This window comes from Lathyrus oleraceus, chromosome 2, assembly GCF_024323335.1.
Source record: "Lathyrus oleraceus cultivar Zhongwan6 chromosome 2, CAAS_Psat_ZW6_1.0, whole genome shotgun sequence".
NCBI lineage: Eukaryota > Viridiplantae > Streptophyta > Magnoliopsida > Fabales > Fabaceae > Lathyrus > Lathyrus oleraceus.
The window spans coordinates 387508562-387526925 of NC_066580.1; the positions used below are offsets into that span (position 1 = coordinate 387508562).

The 18364-nt window shown below is 34.1% G+C and overlaps 1 protein-coding gene across 7 annotated transcripts; it reads right to left on the reverse strand.

Moving 5' to 3' along the window:
- Positions 1-423: 423 nt before the first annotated feature.
- On the reverse strand, positions 424-18080 carry LOC127119669 (putative pentatricopeptide repeat-containing protein At1g12700, mitochondrial). 7 transcript variants are annotated; one of them, XM_051049962.1, is made up of 4 exons: positions 17902-18080; positions 15823-16146; positions 14819-15620; positions 424-967 (listed from the first exon to the last, which is right to left on the reverse strand). In XM_051049962.1, the coding sequence occupies exons 2-3, from the start codon at positions 15880-15882 to the stop codon at positions 14832-14834; spliced, it is 849 nt and encodes a 282-aa protein (XP_050905919.1). In that variant the 5' UTR covers positions 15883-16146; positions 17902-18080; the 3' UTR covers positions 424-967; positions 14819-14831. The 7 variants fall into 7 exon arrangements, with proteins under 7 accessions (XP_050905919.1, XP_050905914.1, XP_050905913.1 ...); XM_051049961.1 differs by lacking the exon at positions 424-967 and adding an exon at positions 13399-13957; XM_051049957.1 differs by lacking the exons at positions 14819-15620; positions 15823-16146; positions 17902-18080 and adding exons at positions 1837-3167; positions 3476-3678 and having other exon boundaries at positions 459-967.
- Positions 18081-18364: the final 284 nt, after the last annotated feature.

Consider the following 18364-nt stretch of genomic DNA (forward strand, 5'->3'; position numbering starts at 1 on the left):
TGACAAGATAACATAAGTTTATTGCTATCACATTACATTCTCCATTACTATTTTTTTTCTATCACAGGACAACAAATACTATAACTTCAACACCTAAAGTCCCAGTAACAAACCACATGCCATCATAGGTAAGTCAGTCCATTTCTTTTCATTATCAGTATTTCTATTTCACCGATCCAGGAAATAACGGTTTATTCAAACTTACGCTACAATGCTATAGGCTATAGCATCGACATAGTCACTATTTGACAGCACTTTGTACTAAATAATATCACAGAACAGGAGCGATTGTTCAAATTCTGCTACACTTTAGCACCATTATAACTGCTATTTAACAAAGCTGCATTATCGATCACTTGATGCTGTCTAAAGCTAGCTTCAGGCCCTGCATATTTAGTGTATAGTAAATTGACTTTAACTAGATATTTTTCACATTGCTTATATTTAGGGATAGAAAATATTCTGAAGTAAAATACAGATTTCATAATTTCATGGAATGTGATAGAATTAATGGAAGAAACAAATAAATAATAGAAAACAAAGAGTATATCATTTCTGATAAGCTTGTGTGTGTGAACCATCATTGACAAAAGCTCTTGCATCGCACGAATAAAGCAAAATTCGAAAGAGACATGAATACAAATCCAACAGCATCATCATTAGTGCATACTAATCAATCAGAACTAAATACTGATGATCATTCAACTGATCCTGCAGTTCAAATATCCTTGAATGATGTTGGTCGTTTGTTTGATTTGCCACGGAGCAGCAGTACAATTGAGTACAAAGAAATATATAGTGCCAGAAAATAGACTTTGACTGGATCCTCATCCTGATGATTTTGGGTATGATTTGGAAGATGAAGATCTCACATCCAAATCAGGAGAGAAGTGAATCAAAAGTGATTTTTTTTCTCCACCACGAGAAAATAAATAATGATTTAGATCATGCAGAGACCGTAAGGAACCTGAAAGAAGTACAGAAAACAATTTCCAAAATTTGAGTATGTTGCAAAGAACTTTTATTAGTGAATCCATCATAAAGGTAAAAAAATAGATTTAAATTTCTTTTTTGCTCTTAAGGTAAAAAAAAAAAGATTCAAATTCATTATATTAGTAATCAAGTCAACATAAGTCATAGGGTGCTGAAAAATAATCAGCTCAAAGGCACTTTAGATATTGACACAGACATCAACAACCAACTAGAACTCTTGGATTTGCAGACAAATATAATTGAAGAATTGGATCCACAAATGGACCTTGCCAAAGGAAAGTTAATGCAAACAACAATTACAGTGGTTAGTTATTAAATTGGTGGTTATATATATTTCACATTGTATTTATAAATTTCAAAGTTTCCATCATGTCTTTGTTTTACCCCTAGTAATATGCAGACTTGTGAACAACCCATTTTGCCAAGATACAGGACTTCTATAGAATTATTGCTATATCTCGAAACTCAAGAAATCATATACATCACAACCATATACAGGAACATAAACATTCAAATCCTTTCTCAGACTTGTTTGTTATCTGACTCACCAACAATGAGCAATGAAAGAAAATATCATTAAAATTAGATGAAGATGATCGAAGTACATTGCAAAGATAAAGGATAATTATGTCACGACAAAAAAAGAATCAAACATTGACGCCGTTAAAATATCAAAATGAACGTAATAACAACACATGACTTTTGATTAAAATTGAAGTGACAGTGAGACGATTGAGCAGTCCACCTTCTTTTGTGTAACTATTGACAAAATAAATAATTAAATCATAATAATTACATAATTGTCCGCAATATAACCAATTAAATAGTGAGAAATTATCTTACCTAGAGTTACTCTTCAAGTAGACCTCTAGTAATCATTTCGCGAAGAAGTTTCTCTGCCTTTGCATTCTCATCTTTATAAAAGAGCGCACGGATTATAGTTTCATAAGTTATAGCATTAGGAATGATACCATTGTCATCCATTTTGGACAACAAGGCCTCTGCTTCATCAAACAAGCCCTCTCTAGAAAGTCCATTGATCATAATACTATACGTTTGGATACCTAGACTATAACCCTTAATCAAAAGATCCCTAAAAACATCTTGTGCATTCTTAAGTTGTCCTTCTTTGCATAATCCATCTAGAAGTATATTGTATGTGAACATACTTGGTTGAATGCCTTGGTCTTTAATTTTCTTGACTAGGGCAATAGCTTTGTCAACATGATGGTTTTTGCATAAAGCGTATATTATAGAATTGTAAGTGACTATATCGGCTGGTTGACCATTATCGTGCATCTCAAGAACAAGCTCCCAAGCAGAGGAGATTCTCCCTGATTTGCACAAACCATCAATAAGGGCATTGTAAGTCATCAAATTAGGAATAATATTGTTGCAACTCATTTCTTTGAAGAGATTGACGGCCTCATCCACCATTTTACTCTTAGATAGTCCATTGATCATTATACTATAAGAATGAACATCAAGAGCCACTCCCCTTTGAGCCAAAGTATAGAATATATTCATGGCCTTGTTCACTTCATTAAGTAGGAAATGACCATCCATTAATGAATTATATGTAACAACATCAGGTGTCACACCTTCTTTCATCATCACGGCTAACAGTTTCTTAGCTTCTTTCACTTTTCCTTCCTTACAAAGAGCATCCACCAATATATTAAAAGTATAATCATCTGGTTTGATGAATTTTGATATCATTTCATGGAACAAGCCAAATGCTTCTCTCAATTGACCAACAACGCAAAATCCATATATAAGAGCATTGAAAGTGACAACATCGGGAGATATTTTCTTTGCAATCATTTCAGAATATAACTCATAGGCATCCATTACAAACTTATCTTTACACAAACTATCAATTATTATGTTGTGCATTACCACGTCCACCTTGACCAACTTCCCATCAATTTGTCTCAACATTTTCACGGCGGCTCTTGTTTCCCCGATTTTACACAACCCGTTGATTAAAGTACCATAACTAATCCGGTCGAGTCGAAATCCATGTGCAACGACATGGTCATGAAAGTGCAGAGCTTCATGAACCTTACCGTTAAGACACAAACCCTTGATAAGAGTATTCAAAGTTATGGTATCAGGCTGATAACCAATTTTGAGAATCTTAGCAAATACAGAAAAAGCAAACCTCATTTGACCTGTGTGGCAATAACAATTGATGATGGTGTTTAAAGTAACAATACATGGTTGAATTTGGTTGAATTCTAATTGGTGATAAAGGGAAATAGTAGTGGCGTAATGATTCTTAGTCCTAACAAGGAAACCTAAAATCCTGCTAAATTCAACTATGGATGGAGTAGGGCGCATATTTAGCATGCGATGGAATGAGAAAACGGCATCATCAACATTAGAGTTATTGGGAATGAATTGATGTACAGAGCGAGAGAAAACCCTAAACGAAGAGAGTGAGTGAAAGGAAGTGAGAAATTTGGAGTAAGAAACGAACCTCCGCATTTCACGATTAACAACGGAGAATTGTAGTGTTGCGCTCAGTTCAGCATTTATGGTAGTGGGTGAGAGATCCCTTTAATGTAGAAGATGTTGTTAATCAAACAGCGAGACTTCGGGTTCTTCACTTCCGACTGAGAAAGTCTCGTTAATCTTTGAGGTGGAAAAAAAGAGAATTTCGTAATGCATGATGGATATTTTTGTACCATTATGCACAATTATTTAAATGTTATTAGATTTTATTTCTTGATGTATTTATTTTTGAATAAACGTTCAAATATTTTGGAGATGTATTTTCGGAATAATTTTAAATATTTAATATAATCAACTCAGAAGTTATTTACATTTGAATTATATTGGAGTTGCATATTTGTGGATATTTCAGAGATACATATTCGAAATGTATCATAACAGATATTTAATGTTATAAGTTATTTATCTATGTTCAGATGAAGTATAACGTGCGATCGAAAATAAAAATAAAAATAAAAATTGATGTACATAATAATTGTTAGAAATTTCTGAAGGATTAAAGGGGTCCAGGCTTGAATCGTGAACGCAACACTTTCCTTATAGTATTTCAAACACTCTCGATTGTCTTAGAGTTCTTATGCAGGAATACCCAGGATAATTCAGCCTTATCGAGTTTGCGCAAGACCGGCGAAAACCCGAATGCAGCGAAGAGCGTCTGGAATTATTTAGAGGGTTTTCGGATTTTGTTTGTTGTATTCTGAATCCGGATTTATGCTTTTATAGGCCATGTTGATATTGTTTCACAAAGTAGCGACCCTTGGTGAAGCAATGTCTTTTTCCAATAATCATAATGGTTGGCCTGCAGCATGTTTCACCAACAGTTGCATGTTTTCGCCTTTGCAACATCTCATGAAGAGTTACAATCTCCGAATTCAAAATTCAAAATTCAAAATTCATGAAGAGTTATCTCATGCATTTATTAACATTAACTCACTTCCACCATTTGTCATTTTGGAACACACTTGTATTTAATAAATTACAACAATCCCCCACTTGTTCTAATAATGACAAATCCAATTCCAGAATATAGAAAGCAAAAAGTGTTAATACAGTTAGGTATCTTTCGATTTGAACTTAACCTTAGTAAAGACAACGCAAAGCCTAATCGGAACGTTAGGTAGCTATGCTTTGAACCATTATCCCATGTGATCAGATCGACGTTGCTATACACACACTTTTAGAGGTTCTTCGCCTACATATCTCGCCTAGCACTATTTATGGCCATGTGCTTTTCCTGTTTTCATGAATTTTTCATGAGAGAAACTCCAACTCTCACCTTAAGACGGCACCATCTTGAAGTTCATATAGGTGAAGTTCAATTCGTATCTATTTCTTGAGATGCGTATCCTCCTTGATATAGAACTTCATTAAGAGTTTCCTTGAAAACTCAACCCTCAGTTTGTAATCGTCAACATTATCGCGGAATGTTGCATAACCTTCCGAATCAACGACTTCTTGTTACCCATTGAATCTTAAATTAAAATGTGTTAACTTCAGATTGGGTTGCTATCATTGTCGGAACCCTTATTCAAGGAGTTTTAATCCCATACCTTTTGAGGTAGTCTTTACTAAATCTCTGGCCAGTGGTTTAGTAAATGGATCAGCCAAATTATAGCTTGTTTGTATATATGTTAGTGAAATGATCCCATCCTTTATCATTTTTCTCACGAGAGAGTGTCTAAGACCTATGTGTCTAGACTTTCCATTGTACATTTCACTAAACGCTCTAGCCAGGGTGGCTTGACTATCACAATATATCAATACTTTTGAAACATTGTCTTTAGCTAACAGAACCTCCAATAAGAGGTCCCTCAACCATTCTGCTTCTTGTCCAACAGACGCAAGAGCCACAAACTCTGATTCCATGGTTGAGAGAGTAATGCATGTTTGTTTCTTGATTTTCCAAGAAATAGCACCTCCCGTTAATGTGAGTATCCATCCAGTTGTAGATTTATAATCTCCAACACTTGATATCCAACTTGAGTTGGTATATCCTTCTAGTACGGCAGGAAACTTACCGTAATGAAGGCCAAGATTTTTGGTCTTTAACAAATATCCGAAAATCCTAGTTATGGCCTTCCAATGTTCATCATTTGGATTGCTAGTAAATCTACTCATCTTACTAACTGCAAAAGCTATGTTAGGTCTGGTGCATTGCATTAAGTACATTAGACATCCAATTGCACTTGCATATTCCAATTGTGCCACGGTTCTCCCATTGTTCTTTTGAAGTTTGACACTAGGATCGAATGGAGTGTTTACTTCTTTAAAGTTTAGGTGTTTGAACTTTTCCAACATTTTCTCAATATAATGTGTTTGATTAAGTTCATAACCCCCACTATTTCGTTTTACTTTGATCCCTAGTATAGTGTCAACTAGTCCAAGATCTTTCATCTTGAATGTGGAAGTCAAAAATTTCTTTGTTTCTAATATTCCATTTATTTCATTGTTGATAATCAACATGTCATCAACATATAGACATAGAAATATCACAACACTTCCGCGCACCTTTGTGTACAAGCATTTGTCACAAGAGTTTGGAACAAACCCATTTGAAATTATGGCGGTGTCAAATTTTTGATGCCATTGTTTTGGTGCTTATTTTAAACCGTATAAAGACTTAACAAGTTTGCATACCTTTTGTTCATTTCCAGGAAGCATGAAGCCTTCTGGTTGCTCCATGTAGATCTCTTCATCGAGATCTCCGTTTAGGAATGCTGTTTTAACATCCATTTGATGAACAATAAGGTTATTCAAGGAAGCTAGTGCAAACAGGATTCTAATCGTCGTAGTTTTTGCTACCGGTGCATATGTGTCAAAATAATCGACACCTTCCTTTTATCTAAATCATTTTGCTACTAGTCTAGCCTTGTAGGTGTTTAATATACCGTTACTATGATACTTTTTTCTAAACATCCACTTGCATCCAATGGGTCTTGATCCCTTCGGAAGATCAACTAGTTCCCAAGTATGATTTGACATAATTGAATCCATTTCATCTTGGATAGCATCTTTCCAAAAGAAGCGTCCCTAGAAGCCACTGATTCCTTATATGTTTTAGGATCATCTTCTACTTGAAGAATAATAGGAATTTCATGAACATCATTCTTGCTATTTCCTTCAACTAAATAAAGAGAAATGAGTTGGGAATTGATTTCATCTGGTCCTAGATCCTTAGTTTTTCGTGCCCTTTTGCTTCTCCTTGGTTCTGATTGTGTTTCAACAATTCGTGTCGAATCTTTGTCACGAGATTCTTCAATTGTGGGATTTTCAGGTCCCTTATCCTTTGTGATGATATTTTCAAAGAATTTCACATCATTCAACAATTACATTAGACTCTATATTTAGAAGTATGTATGCTTTGCTATTTGGTGCATATCCTATGAAGGCACATCTGATTCCTCGAGGACCCAATTTTGTCCTATGTGCTTAAATATTTGTTTATCTTGCTTGCATATTCCAAAGGATGGGAGCTACTTGGATCATCAATATGATCTCAAGAAGGGAACTCCATTTGTGGTCTTACTTTTTATCCCCTACCTCTTGTATGATTAGGATCTTAGTCATTCTTCTTCTTCCCTCCACTCTAACCCAAGCCAAAACTTTTGTGCAAACATTTAACATTTGTTTTCAAACATTAGAAACCTAAGCCTTATGCTTTTGATTTTCAAATTTCCTTTTCATAATACTTATTTTGAATTGAATTCTTAAATCAACTTTGACCATATTTTCTACATACTTTTCATTGGTAAATATAACCCATTCAAATTCCTTTTTGTGGTTTCAATGACCACTTTCTTAATCAAAATTTTTCATAACCTTTAGCTATTAGTTTTGAGTTATCCTTGAGGTAGATGTAATACTCACCTATATCCTTAGTGATGGACAATGAATCTTCCATGCTTATTATAGGGTTAACCCCTCACTAGCATGTTGAAGTTATCCTCACATGGTGGATTTGTGGTTTTAGGTTGAGTTTTCTCCCTTGGATAACAAAAGACCTTAAGGCTTTTGGACCAATCAATTCACCAACTCATTTCTTAGATTTTTTACCCCGAACTACGAGGTTTTGATCCTAATCTTTTTTAGATGGTACGTAGGCAATGGGTTTATCCATCCAAACACAAAATGTAAATAACTTGTATATTCTTTCCTCATCTCTTCAATCATGTTTGCACAAATAAATTTTCACAAAATACCAACCTTACAACCAATGTGAAAAGGGCTCCCTAGGAGTACCTAGGATGTTTTGGGTGCTTAAAACCTTCCCATTGCATAACCAACCCCCTTACCCAGATCTCTGACATTTTTATTAGTTTTTGATTCGATAAAACTTCTCGGTTTTTGTTCGCTTTCTAACATTTTCTTTGGATAAATAGAAGTGCGGTGGCGACTCGACTTGTATGGTTCACCTTAGATTTAGTCAATATCTCTAATGGTAACGAATACCCCGCTACACACTCGCACCAACCACCCATACGCATCCTCTCCCTTGAATATTGGAATCTCCAATCGCATCCTTCCTCCAAAAATTCCACCTCTCTGGTTATTGTTATGATAATGGTGTCGTGGTCGCGATTCCCCTTATTCTGAGCTAAAAGTGCTTCCCTCGCTGTCGTCGTCTCGCCGGTCCTCACGCCCTTTACGTGTGTGACGCCATGTTTGTTATTCTTGAATGAGTTGACGTATCTGATCAACGGTGACTTGAGGTCGTGATTGTTGATCTAAAACGAGTTGACGAATTTGTTCCATGGACGCTTCCATGTTACCCATCCACTGTTCTATCAGTTCAACATGATTTCCCCTAACGCTTCTCGTAACGACCATCCACAGGAAAAACGAAACCAAGGCTCTAGATACCAAATTGTTAAGATCAAATCAGTAGTCTAGCAACAAGAGAAATGGAACAGGGACACAAATAAGTCAATTGATGAATATTATTGATGAAATAAGGCTAGAGTTCATATGGGATCTAGCAGAATACAGTAAACTAGCATGAAAATGGAAAGAAAAGATGAAGAAAAAGGGTCAAGCTCTTCGAGAGGCCTTATCTCTCCTATGAAAACTAGCGTCCAAACGGGCACTCCGTGCCCGTTTGTCCGTTTTTTTTATTGCGCTAACACGTGAAAATATTAATTGTTTCTCTTTTTATAAGTTTGATTTTAATATAAACTATTTATTTGATGAAACATATATAGTTGTATAGAAGAAAAAAAATTGTTTGCAATGTAATATTTTTTGTATTAAATTTTGTTTGAATTGAGAAAACCGCATTGTGACGTGACGTTATTCAACCGCATTGGAATACGGTATTATGAAAAAAGAAAATAGGTGACACCAAAATTAAGTTTTGTCTTTATATATTGTTATAGATTGTTCAAAACCATAAGAAGATTTAGATAAAATAAGAAAAAATTGTTTTCCACAGTTCATTAAGCAAATAAACATAAACTTTAAAAGAGAGAATTAAGTGACATTGTTGCTTAATAGGAAGGTCAACCATATAATCAAAATCAGAACTCTCTCTCTCTCTCTCTCTCTCTCTCTCTCTCTCTCTCTCTCTCTCTCTCTCTCTCTCTCTCTCTCTCTCTCTCTCTCTCTCTCTCTCCTCTCTCCCTCTCCTCTCCTCTCTCCTCTCCTCCCCTCTCTCTCTCTCTCTCTCTCTCTCTCTCTCTCTCTCTCTCTCTCTCGCCACCCAAATATCAACTTTGTGATGATAATACACACACTCACTCCCCATTTCTCCCTACTTCTACTACTGCAATGGTTCTTAAAAAAAAAGAAATGAAAACATGCAACATGCTTAAAGTAAAATTACAAATTGGATTTTAGGATTTCAAACAACCACATATTCATAATCGTTTCCTTTCTCCATTCATGATATTGAACCAGATTTGCAACACATGAAAGAAAATAGAGATGATAAAGAAGAGAGACATATATATATATATATATATATATATATATATATATATATATATATATATATATATATATATATATATATATATATATATATATATATATATATATATATATATATAGAGAGTTGCTTATCATTACTTCCATATAAAATTCTAAATTAATACGAATAAGAAAATAAAATAACGATGGTTTCCAATTACAATTTTGTTAAGCATAAATCATGGTTATAAAAATTTAATGTATTATCTATTACACAAGTGAGATTCTAATTTTGTAAGTAGAATGAATAAATAAATCAATTTAAAGTGTAATTAGGAAAAGAAAATCATATCCAATATAAATTTATATTTTTATGATAATGGAGAAAAGCAAAATAAACTTATCTTTATGTTTGTGTTTTTCAATTATTTTAAATTTTTTATGTGAAGTTTTAAAAAAAAAAATTTAAGAGCAACTATATATGCTCATATCTTGCAACAATGAGGTGATTAAGTTATGAAAAAACTTGTCATTATCGTTACTAAAAGAAACTATTGTCAATTTTAAAAATGTGGTGAGAGGTTATTAAAATAAACTATATTGGAAGTAAAAAAACAGCATATTAGAAAGTTACATAGAAAATCAAAAGTAAGATAGAAATATAATAGAATGAAAAAAGTTCAACAAAAAAAATAGTATGTTTATTGAGAAAAAGATGAAATTAAAAAAGAAAAATAGAAGAGGATTTTTAACTTGTCATCCTTCAACAGATAATGGAAGTTATAGATATTATATATTTTTTTTATGGGAGATGGAAGTTAGTTTATCAATTGGTAACCAACAAAAGATACTAATCACTCAAGTTATTTATAAAAAAGATAAAGGGTAATTTTGGAACAAAAATAGGCCACTCCAAAAACTTGTATCCTCTTTATATATAGTTATAGAAATGGAAGTTATAGATAATTATACATTTTTTTTTGTGGGAGATGGAAGTTAGTTTATCAATTGGTAACCAACAAAAGATACTAATCACTCAAGTTATTTATAAAAAAGATAAAGGGTAATTTTGGAACAAAAATAGGTCACTCCAAAAACTTGTATCCCCTTTATATATAGTTATAGATGAGACTCAAATCATGCATACTGACAAAGGAACATTCTCTCTGCATATATTCCCTCACATCTGGATTTCTCTCTCTTCCTGCCACCTGGCACCTCTCCCATGTGTTGCTAACAGAATTAGTTTTGAGTGGGAGTAACATAATTCCTCATCTCTCTCTTCTTACGTGTCCTCCTATACACCTTGCCATATCTATCAAGTTCTCAACTCTAGACATTCAAAAAATATTCTAGAAAATATTACAATCTTAAGAAATATCTATACACTCCAAATACTACAAGAATTTTCTATATACATTATCCAAAATAAAATAAATCCAAAATAACTAAACCCAAAAATCAAATAATAAGGTTAGACCCAAATCAAGTTTAATATTTCAACAGAAAGAAGTTTCATGAAATCGTCCATATGATGAAAACGAACATCGAACAGATAGAGGATTTTGAGTAAAGGAAGATAAACAGAACAATCAAACAAAGTGTCTAGATGTATTTTGATTAATGTCATGGTGACAAGTGTTTTGAAGCTGAAAACGGTAGGCGCCAAAGGAACATATAACAAGTATAGATAGAGATGACGGATGCCACATTTTTGATCTGTTTCAATCCAATTGTCGAAAGTGAAACGGTCAGTCTCAGCATCCCATTGTTAAGAACGACAATTGAAAATAAAATATTTGAGAGGAAGGTGTTGAGACTGTGGGGAGAACATAAATGTGTTCACGAATCTAAGCAAGTGAATCATGTTCTCTGCGTTGTTGACGATTCCATCGTCAATGCGTAAGACTGAGAGTGAGTGGCATATAGAGATCCAATTCTTGGAAAGAAGCATGGTTTTGAAAGCATGTTTGGTTGGGAGAAAAGAGATAATATGAGATAGTATCTCTTCTGGTAAGTCATTAATGGACAACTTTGATTGCAACCTTTCTATGCTCTTACTATTTTCGATTGTGGCAAGAGGCAGTTGGGAGAGTAGGTTTTCCATTGACTAGCTTCCCAAACAAAGAGAAATCAAATAAGGAGAGAAAAACAAATTCTTAAATAACAAAATACAATCCTAGGTGGTCTAAGAATACTATTTTAAAAAAAACTTACCGACTTAAAACTGTAAATAGATTTTGTTTATGAAGTTTTACATGGTGGTGTTATGATATTCTTTGCAAAGGAATCATAAAATTGATTGAACAAAATTTGTTTTCTCCATCTCATTTACATATGAAATTCTATATTTACTATGATAGCAATTCAAGTTCTTTGCAGAATACCACTTAAGTTGGTTCCTTATCATTTTAGAACCACAAAAAAGACATTTAATGAACATTGCACATTGATTCGAAACACGGGAACATCACCCTTACCAAATTCGAAACAAGGTGAACAATGACTCCAAATACCCTACCAGTTTAGGACTTCTACATTCAAGTCTATTATGGTGCAACAATATTTCATGTCAAAGCATCATCATCAGCATGATTTGTTCGACTATGTAATAGTTGTGTATCGTAATGCAATGTTTTCAGAACTATTTTATTTTATTTCATTTCAGATCTTTCTGAACCAGCTCATTTTTCATTAGAAAAATATAAATATTAACAGAATACTACTAAACTCAAAGTATTCATACCTGAAGCTGTAAAAGAGAGCTCTTACATTTTCCTTTGAAAACATGCATCCACTTCATCCTTGCGGGACACCCTTTAAGTTCTCCAAACATGACTTTTGCTTCAGAAGCTGCATTCCATCCAGAGATAACCAACTTCTCAAATACTATTGGGTCCTGCGACGTTCCATAGCATTTCCACACATAATATCAATGCAAAGTGTTTAAGAATGTCCTTCATTTCATGATCCTCTCCAGTCCCAATGTATGTCAAAGATCCCTAAACTTGATTATGTTTATATGATAATCTCAGATTCGATCATATGCTAAAATCATTTATGCAATAGTTAAATCATAGTTTCAAAACTGTTCTTAAAAAACATTTCCGAGACATAACCTTTACACCTCTTGCTCAGTAGTGTCAAGTAGAAAAAGATGGAAGTGATATCATCAAACCATGCGAGATGTTGTTGTCTCAAACCATTGAGCAATGCAGAACAGGAAGGTGAGGAAACACAACAAACAAAAGATTTCATCATATATCAGAGACCCAAGCATATTTTTTATAAATCAGAATAATTATTATTGTATTACTTGGTATGCAAACTACATCTTACCACATTTCTCAAAGTAAATACATAACAGCATAAAATGTTACTGGAAAATAGAACTAGAATGTTGACATAAAGAGTAAAAAGCACTAATGGAATCCATGCCCGTGGATAGATCTTTAGGTAAGCCAATGACAATAAACTTCAAGACAGAAAGTTCCAAATTACAGTATTTCCACCCCTTTGACACCAACTTATGAAGATCTTTAAGAATAAATCAATTCACATAAAAATGTATGTCCTTGACAAGATAACATAAGTTTATTGCTATCACATTACATTCTCCATTACTATTTTTTTTCTATCACAGGACAACAAATACTATAATTTCAACACCTAAAGCCCTAGTAACAAACCACATGCCATCATAGGTAAGTCAGTCCATTTCTTTTCATTATCAGTATTTCTATTTCACCGATCCAGGAAATAACGGTTTATTCAAACTTACGCTACAATGCTATAGGCTATAGCATCGACATAGTCACTATTTGACAGCACTTTGTACTAAATAATATCGCAGAACATGAGCGGTTGTTCAAATTCTGCTACGCTTTAGCACCATTATAACTGTTATTTAACAAAGCTGCATTATCGATCACTTGATGTTGTCTAAAGCTAGCTTCAGGCCCTGCATATTTAGTGTATAGTAAATTGACTTTAACTAGATATTTTTCACATTGCTTATATTTAGGGATAGAAAATATTCTGAAGTAAAATACAGATTTCATAATTTCATGGAATGTGATAGAATTAATGGAAGAAACAAATAAATAATAGAAAACAAAGAGTATATCATTTCTGATAAGCTTGTGTGTCTGAACCTTCATTGACAAAAGCTCTTGCATCGCATGAATAAAGCAAAATTCGAAAGAGACATGAATACAAATCCAACAGCATCATCATTAGTGCATACTAATCAATCAGAACTAAATACTGATGACCATTCAACTGATCCTGCAGTTCAAATATCCTGGAATGATGTTGGTCGTTTGTTTGATTTGCCACGGAGCAGCAGTACAATTGAGTACAAAGAAATATATAGTGCCAGAAAATAGACTTTGACTGGATCCTCATCCTGATGATTTTGGGTATGATTTGGAAGATGAAGATCTCACATCCAAATAAGGAGAGAAGTGAATCAAAAGTGAATTTTTTTCTCCACCACGAGAAAATAAATAATGATTTAGATCATGCAGAGACCCTAAGGAACCTGAAAGAAGTACAGAAAACAATTTCCAAATTTGAGTATGTTGCAAAGAACTTTTATTAGTGAATCCATCATAAAGGTAAAAAATAGATTTAAATTTCTTTTTTGCTCTTAAGGTAAAAAAAAAATAGATTCAAATTCATTATATTAGTAATCAAGTCAACATAAGTCATAGGGTGCTGAAAAATAATCAGCTCAAAGGAACTTTAGATATTGACACAGACATCAACAACCAACTAGAACTCTTGGATTTGCAGACAAATATAATTGAAGAATTGGATCCACAAATGGACCTTGCCAAAGGGAAGTTAATGCAAACAACAATTACAGTGGTTAATTATTAAATTGGTGGTTATATTACTATATAATTCACATTGTATATATAAACTTCAAAGTTTCCATCATGTCTTTGTTTTCCCCCTAGTAATATGCAGACTTGTGAACAACCCATTTTGCCAAGATACAAGACTTCTATAGAATTATTGCTATATCTCAAAACTCAAGAAATCATATACATCACAACCATATACAGGAACATAAACATTCTGTTAAGAGTCCCACATCGGATAATATATGGCCTGAACATGTGTTTATAAGTGGGGGCAGTCCTCATTCTACTAGCTGGTTTTATAGGGTTGAGTTAGGTCCAACCACATTTCTTAACACATTCATTGACGCCATTAAAATATCGAAATGAACATAACAACAACACATACATGACTTTTGATTAAAATTGAAGTGACCGCGAGACGATTGAGCGGTCCACCTTCTTTTGTGTAACTATAGACAAAATAAATAATTAAATCATAATAATTACATAATTGTCTGCAATATAAGCAATTAAATAATGTGAAATTATCTTACCTAGAGTTACTCTTCAAGTAGACCTCATTTCGCGAAGAAGTTTCTCTGCCTTTGCATTCTCATCTTTATAAAAGAGAGCAAGGATTATAGTTTCATAAGTTATAGCATTAGGAATGATACCATTGTCATCCATTTTGGACAACAAGGCCTCTGCTTCATCAAACAAGCCCTCTCTAGAAAGTCCATTGATCATAATACTATACGTTCGGACATCTAGACTATAACCCTTAATCAAAAGATCCCTAAAAACATCTTGTGCATTCTTAAGTTGTCCTTCTTTGCATAATCCATCTAGAAGTATATTGTATGTGAACATACTTGGTTGTATGCCTTGGTCTTTAATTTTCTTGACTAATGCAATAGCTTTGTCAACATGATGGTTTTTGCATAAAGCGTATATTATAGAACTGTAAGTGACTATATCGGCTGGTTGACCATTATCGTGCATCTCAAGAACAAGCTCCCAAGCATAGGAGATTCTCCCTGATTTGCAGAAACCATCAATAAGGGCATTGTAAGTCATCAAATTAGGAATAATATTGTTGCAACTCATTTCTTTGAAGAGATTGACGGCCTCATCCACCATTTTACTCTTAGATAGTCCATTGATCATTATACTATAAGAATGACCATCAAGAGCCACTCCCCTTCGAGCCAAAGTATAGAATATATTCATGGCCTTATTCACTTCATTAAGTAGGAAATGACCATCCATTAATGAATTATATGTAACAACATCAGGTGTCACACCTTCTTTCATCATCACGGCTAACAGTTTCTTAGCTTCTTTCACTTTTCCTTCCTTACAAAGAGCATCAACCAATATATTAAAAGTATAATCATCTGGTTTGACAGTTGTTATTTATTTTGTTTTCAATGTGAAACGAAAGGTGTGCATCAGTATGTGTTACTTATGAGTCTTGCCTTATGAACTTGTATATATACATATTCCAAGAGAACAAAATAACAACTGTCAAAGTAAAATAAAATAAATAAATAACAACCTCTAAATGAAAACACATACTGTCAAAGTATGTGTCAACTCGTCCATATACATATTCCATAATTCCAACCTCTAAATGAAGCAAGAGTCAATGGCCGAGCTCCCTCCATCAAGCAAACCAACTTTAATAACCTTGTTCTGAAGTGCCAAATTGTTGTAAGGCTTCGCCCATATAAGCATGCGAGAGATCAAAAAGGGTAGAAGACTGTTCATCCAGAATTCTTCGTTCAAGAAGCAAAACCCTTCCAAGCCACCAGGTAAGGCTTCTAATATCAACTGATAAATCTTTCATCCTCATAAGTAACACCTTAGCAAAAACTATATACTAGAGAAGAATAATGACTAATTAGTTGCTTGAGTTGAATCGAATATTAAGTTAAATCAAAATGATTAAAATAATTCTTCCAATTATTTTTGCATAGACCATATTTAGATAAATAACATAATTAAGTGTGTATAGGATAAACAACAAAATAATTCTAACAAAATCATCTTTGAGCATAATTTTTGCATTTGAATCCAGAACAAGAGTTTACACAAACAAATTTAAATTGTAAAATCATGATTGAAAAACTGAAATATGTATTTGGAAAGCAGCAAACCAAACATAATATATAACTATCAAGAATTGCATTAGGTTGGCATTGATCTACTTAAAATCTACAATATCAGTAGCTTTCTTGACGAGCTTCACATGTAAGATGGATAGCTTTCAGTGATTATCAATTTGTAACATCATTATCATCGGAGTCTAATTTCCACCAAGAACCTTTGTCATCATTGTAGTCATTATCAATTTCATCATAGATATCTTCAATATCATCATCTCCAGATGCTTCAGCATCTGCATCATCCATGTTGAGTTTCTTTTTATCCACATCTGGATTGTACGTCCACTCCAACCTTTTCAATATATCACGATCTTTCCAATTTTCCATAACCGATACAGCCTCCTTCTTAGCCTTCCCCATCAAAATTTCCTCCCAGGAAAATGCAGTATCGGCAGTCCTTTTCAAGACTCCGTTACTACTAATATCCCCAATAACAACAGTCTTGAGACATCGCAACTTTGCTTCCTTTATCACATCAACAAAATCAGAATCATCCGATACAAGGACCACGCACTCAACCCGCCTGTGATCCATCATATCCACCATATGCTTTTGCAGCGCAACATCTGCAGCTTGCGGCCTATCCAACACGGTTTGAACCCAAAACCCTGCCCGTTTCAGCTCATCAGCCAAACCATACCCAACTTTAGGAGTCAGAACAGCCCTTGCAACCTTCTTATACTTGTCCATTTTCATAGAATACTTTCCCACCAATTTCACTTTCCTACTCCCTCTAGCAGACTCTATCTGATTCACCCTTTTCGCGTGCTCACGCTCATGCAGCTGCTTGAAATGGTTAACAAGTTTTTCATTAGTATAAAACTTTCTCCCGCAAACACGACAAAGATGAGGCTCATTACGTTTGATCACACCCTTATTCTCCAAACTATACAACAATTGCCTCTCTTTCCGACTCTCCCGAACAACATGAGGGACATGGCTAAAAGTGTGGCTATTCGCATAAGCCACCATATGGCGAACAACCCCGAAGGAAGCTGCAGCTATTCTGAGCTTATTGGCAACTTCATAGGGTGGAATTGAATTGGGTGGTTTGTTATCCAAATCCCAGAAAAGCCCTACTCTACATAGCTTCTCAGAATGACAGTGTCTCAAAGCACCATATGATTCTTTGCGTGTGGCTTCTATTGTGTAGAAGATTCTACGGAATTTGAGGATTGAAACCATAAATAACTAATAGGTTTTATGTTGTTCTACAAATCAAACAGCCTGAAAAGAAAACTGAATCTAATCAAAAAGACATATTAATGAACAACAGAGTGAAGGGAGGTCCTCGCCTGCAACGGTGGTTCTGGCAGAGAGAGGGGACTGAAGAAGGGCCGTCAATGGCGGGTGCGAAGGGCGGAACGGAGCCGGTAACGGGCTGCTCCTTCCAATATTGAGAATGAGAGAAAACCCTAAACGAAGAGAGTGAGTGAAAGGAAGTGAGAAAATTGGAGTAAGAAACGAACCTCCGCATTTCACGATTAACAACGGAGAATTGCAGTGTTGCGCTCAGTTCAGCATTTATGGTAGTGGGTGAGAGATCCCTTTAATGTAGAAGATGTTGTTAATCAAACAGCGAGACTTCGGGTTCTTCACTTCCGACTGAGAAAGTCTCGTTAATCTTTGAGGATGTTGTTAATCAAAAAGCGGTATCATTTGATATATATATATATATATATATATATATATATATATATATATATATATATATATATATATATATATATATATATATATATATATATATATATATATATATATATATATATATATAAACTAGGCATAATTAGTTATTAGGTCCCTTAAGTTAATTTTTAGTTCCGCTTTAGTCCCTTAATAAAAAACGTTACACTTTGATCCGTTAATATTAGGTTCGTTAGCATTATTGGTCTCTTCCTTTAGTTTAGCTAACAAAACGTTAGCATAGCT

What these genes read in the sequence shown, in the direction of transcription:
- LOC127119669 (XM_051049956.1), bottom strand. Translation starts at nt 3,483, where the DNA reads ATGCGGAGGTTCGTTTCTTACTCCAAATTTCTCACTTCCTTTCACTCA.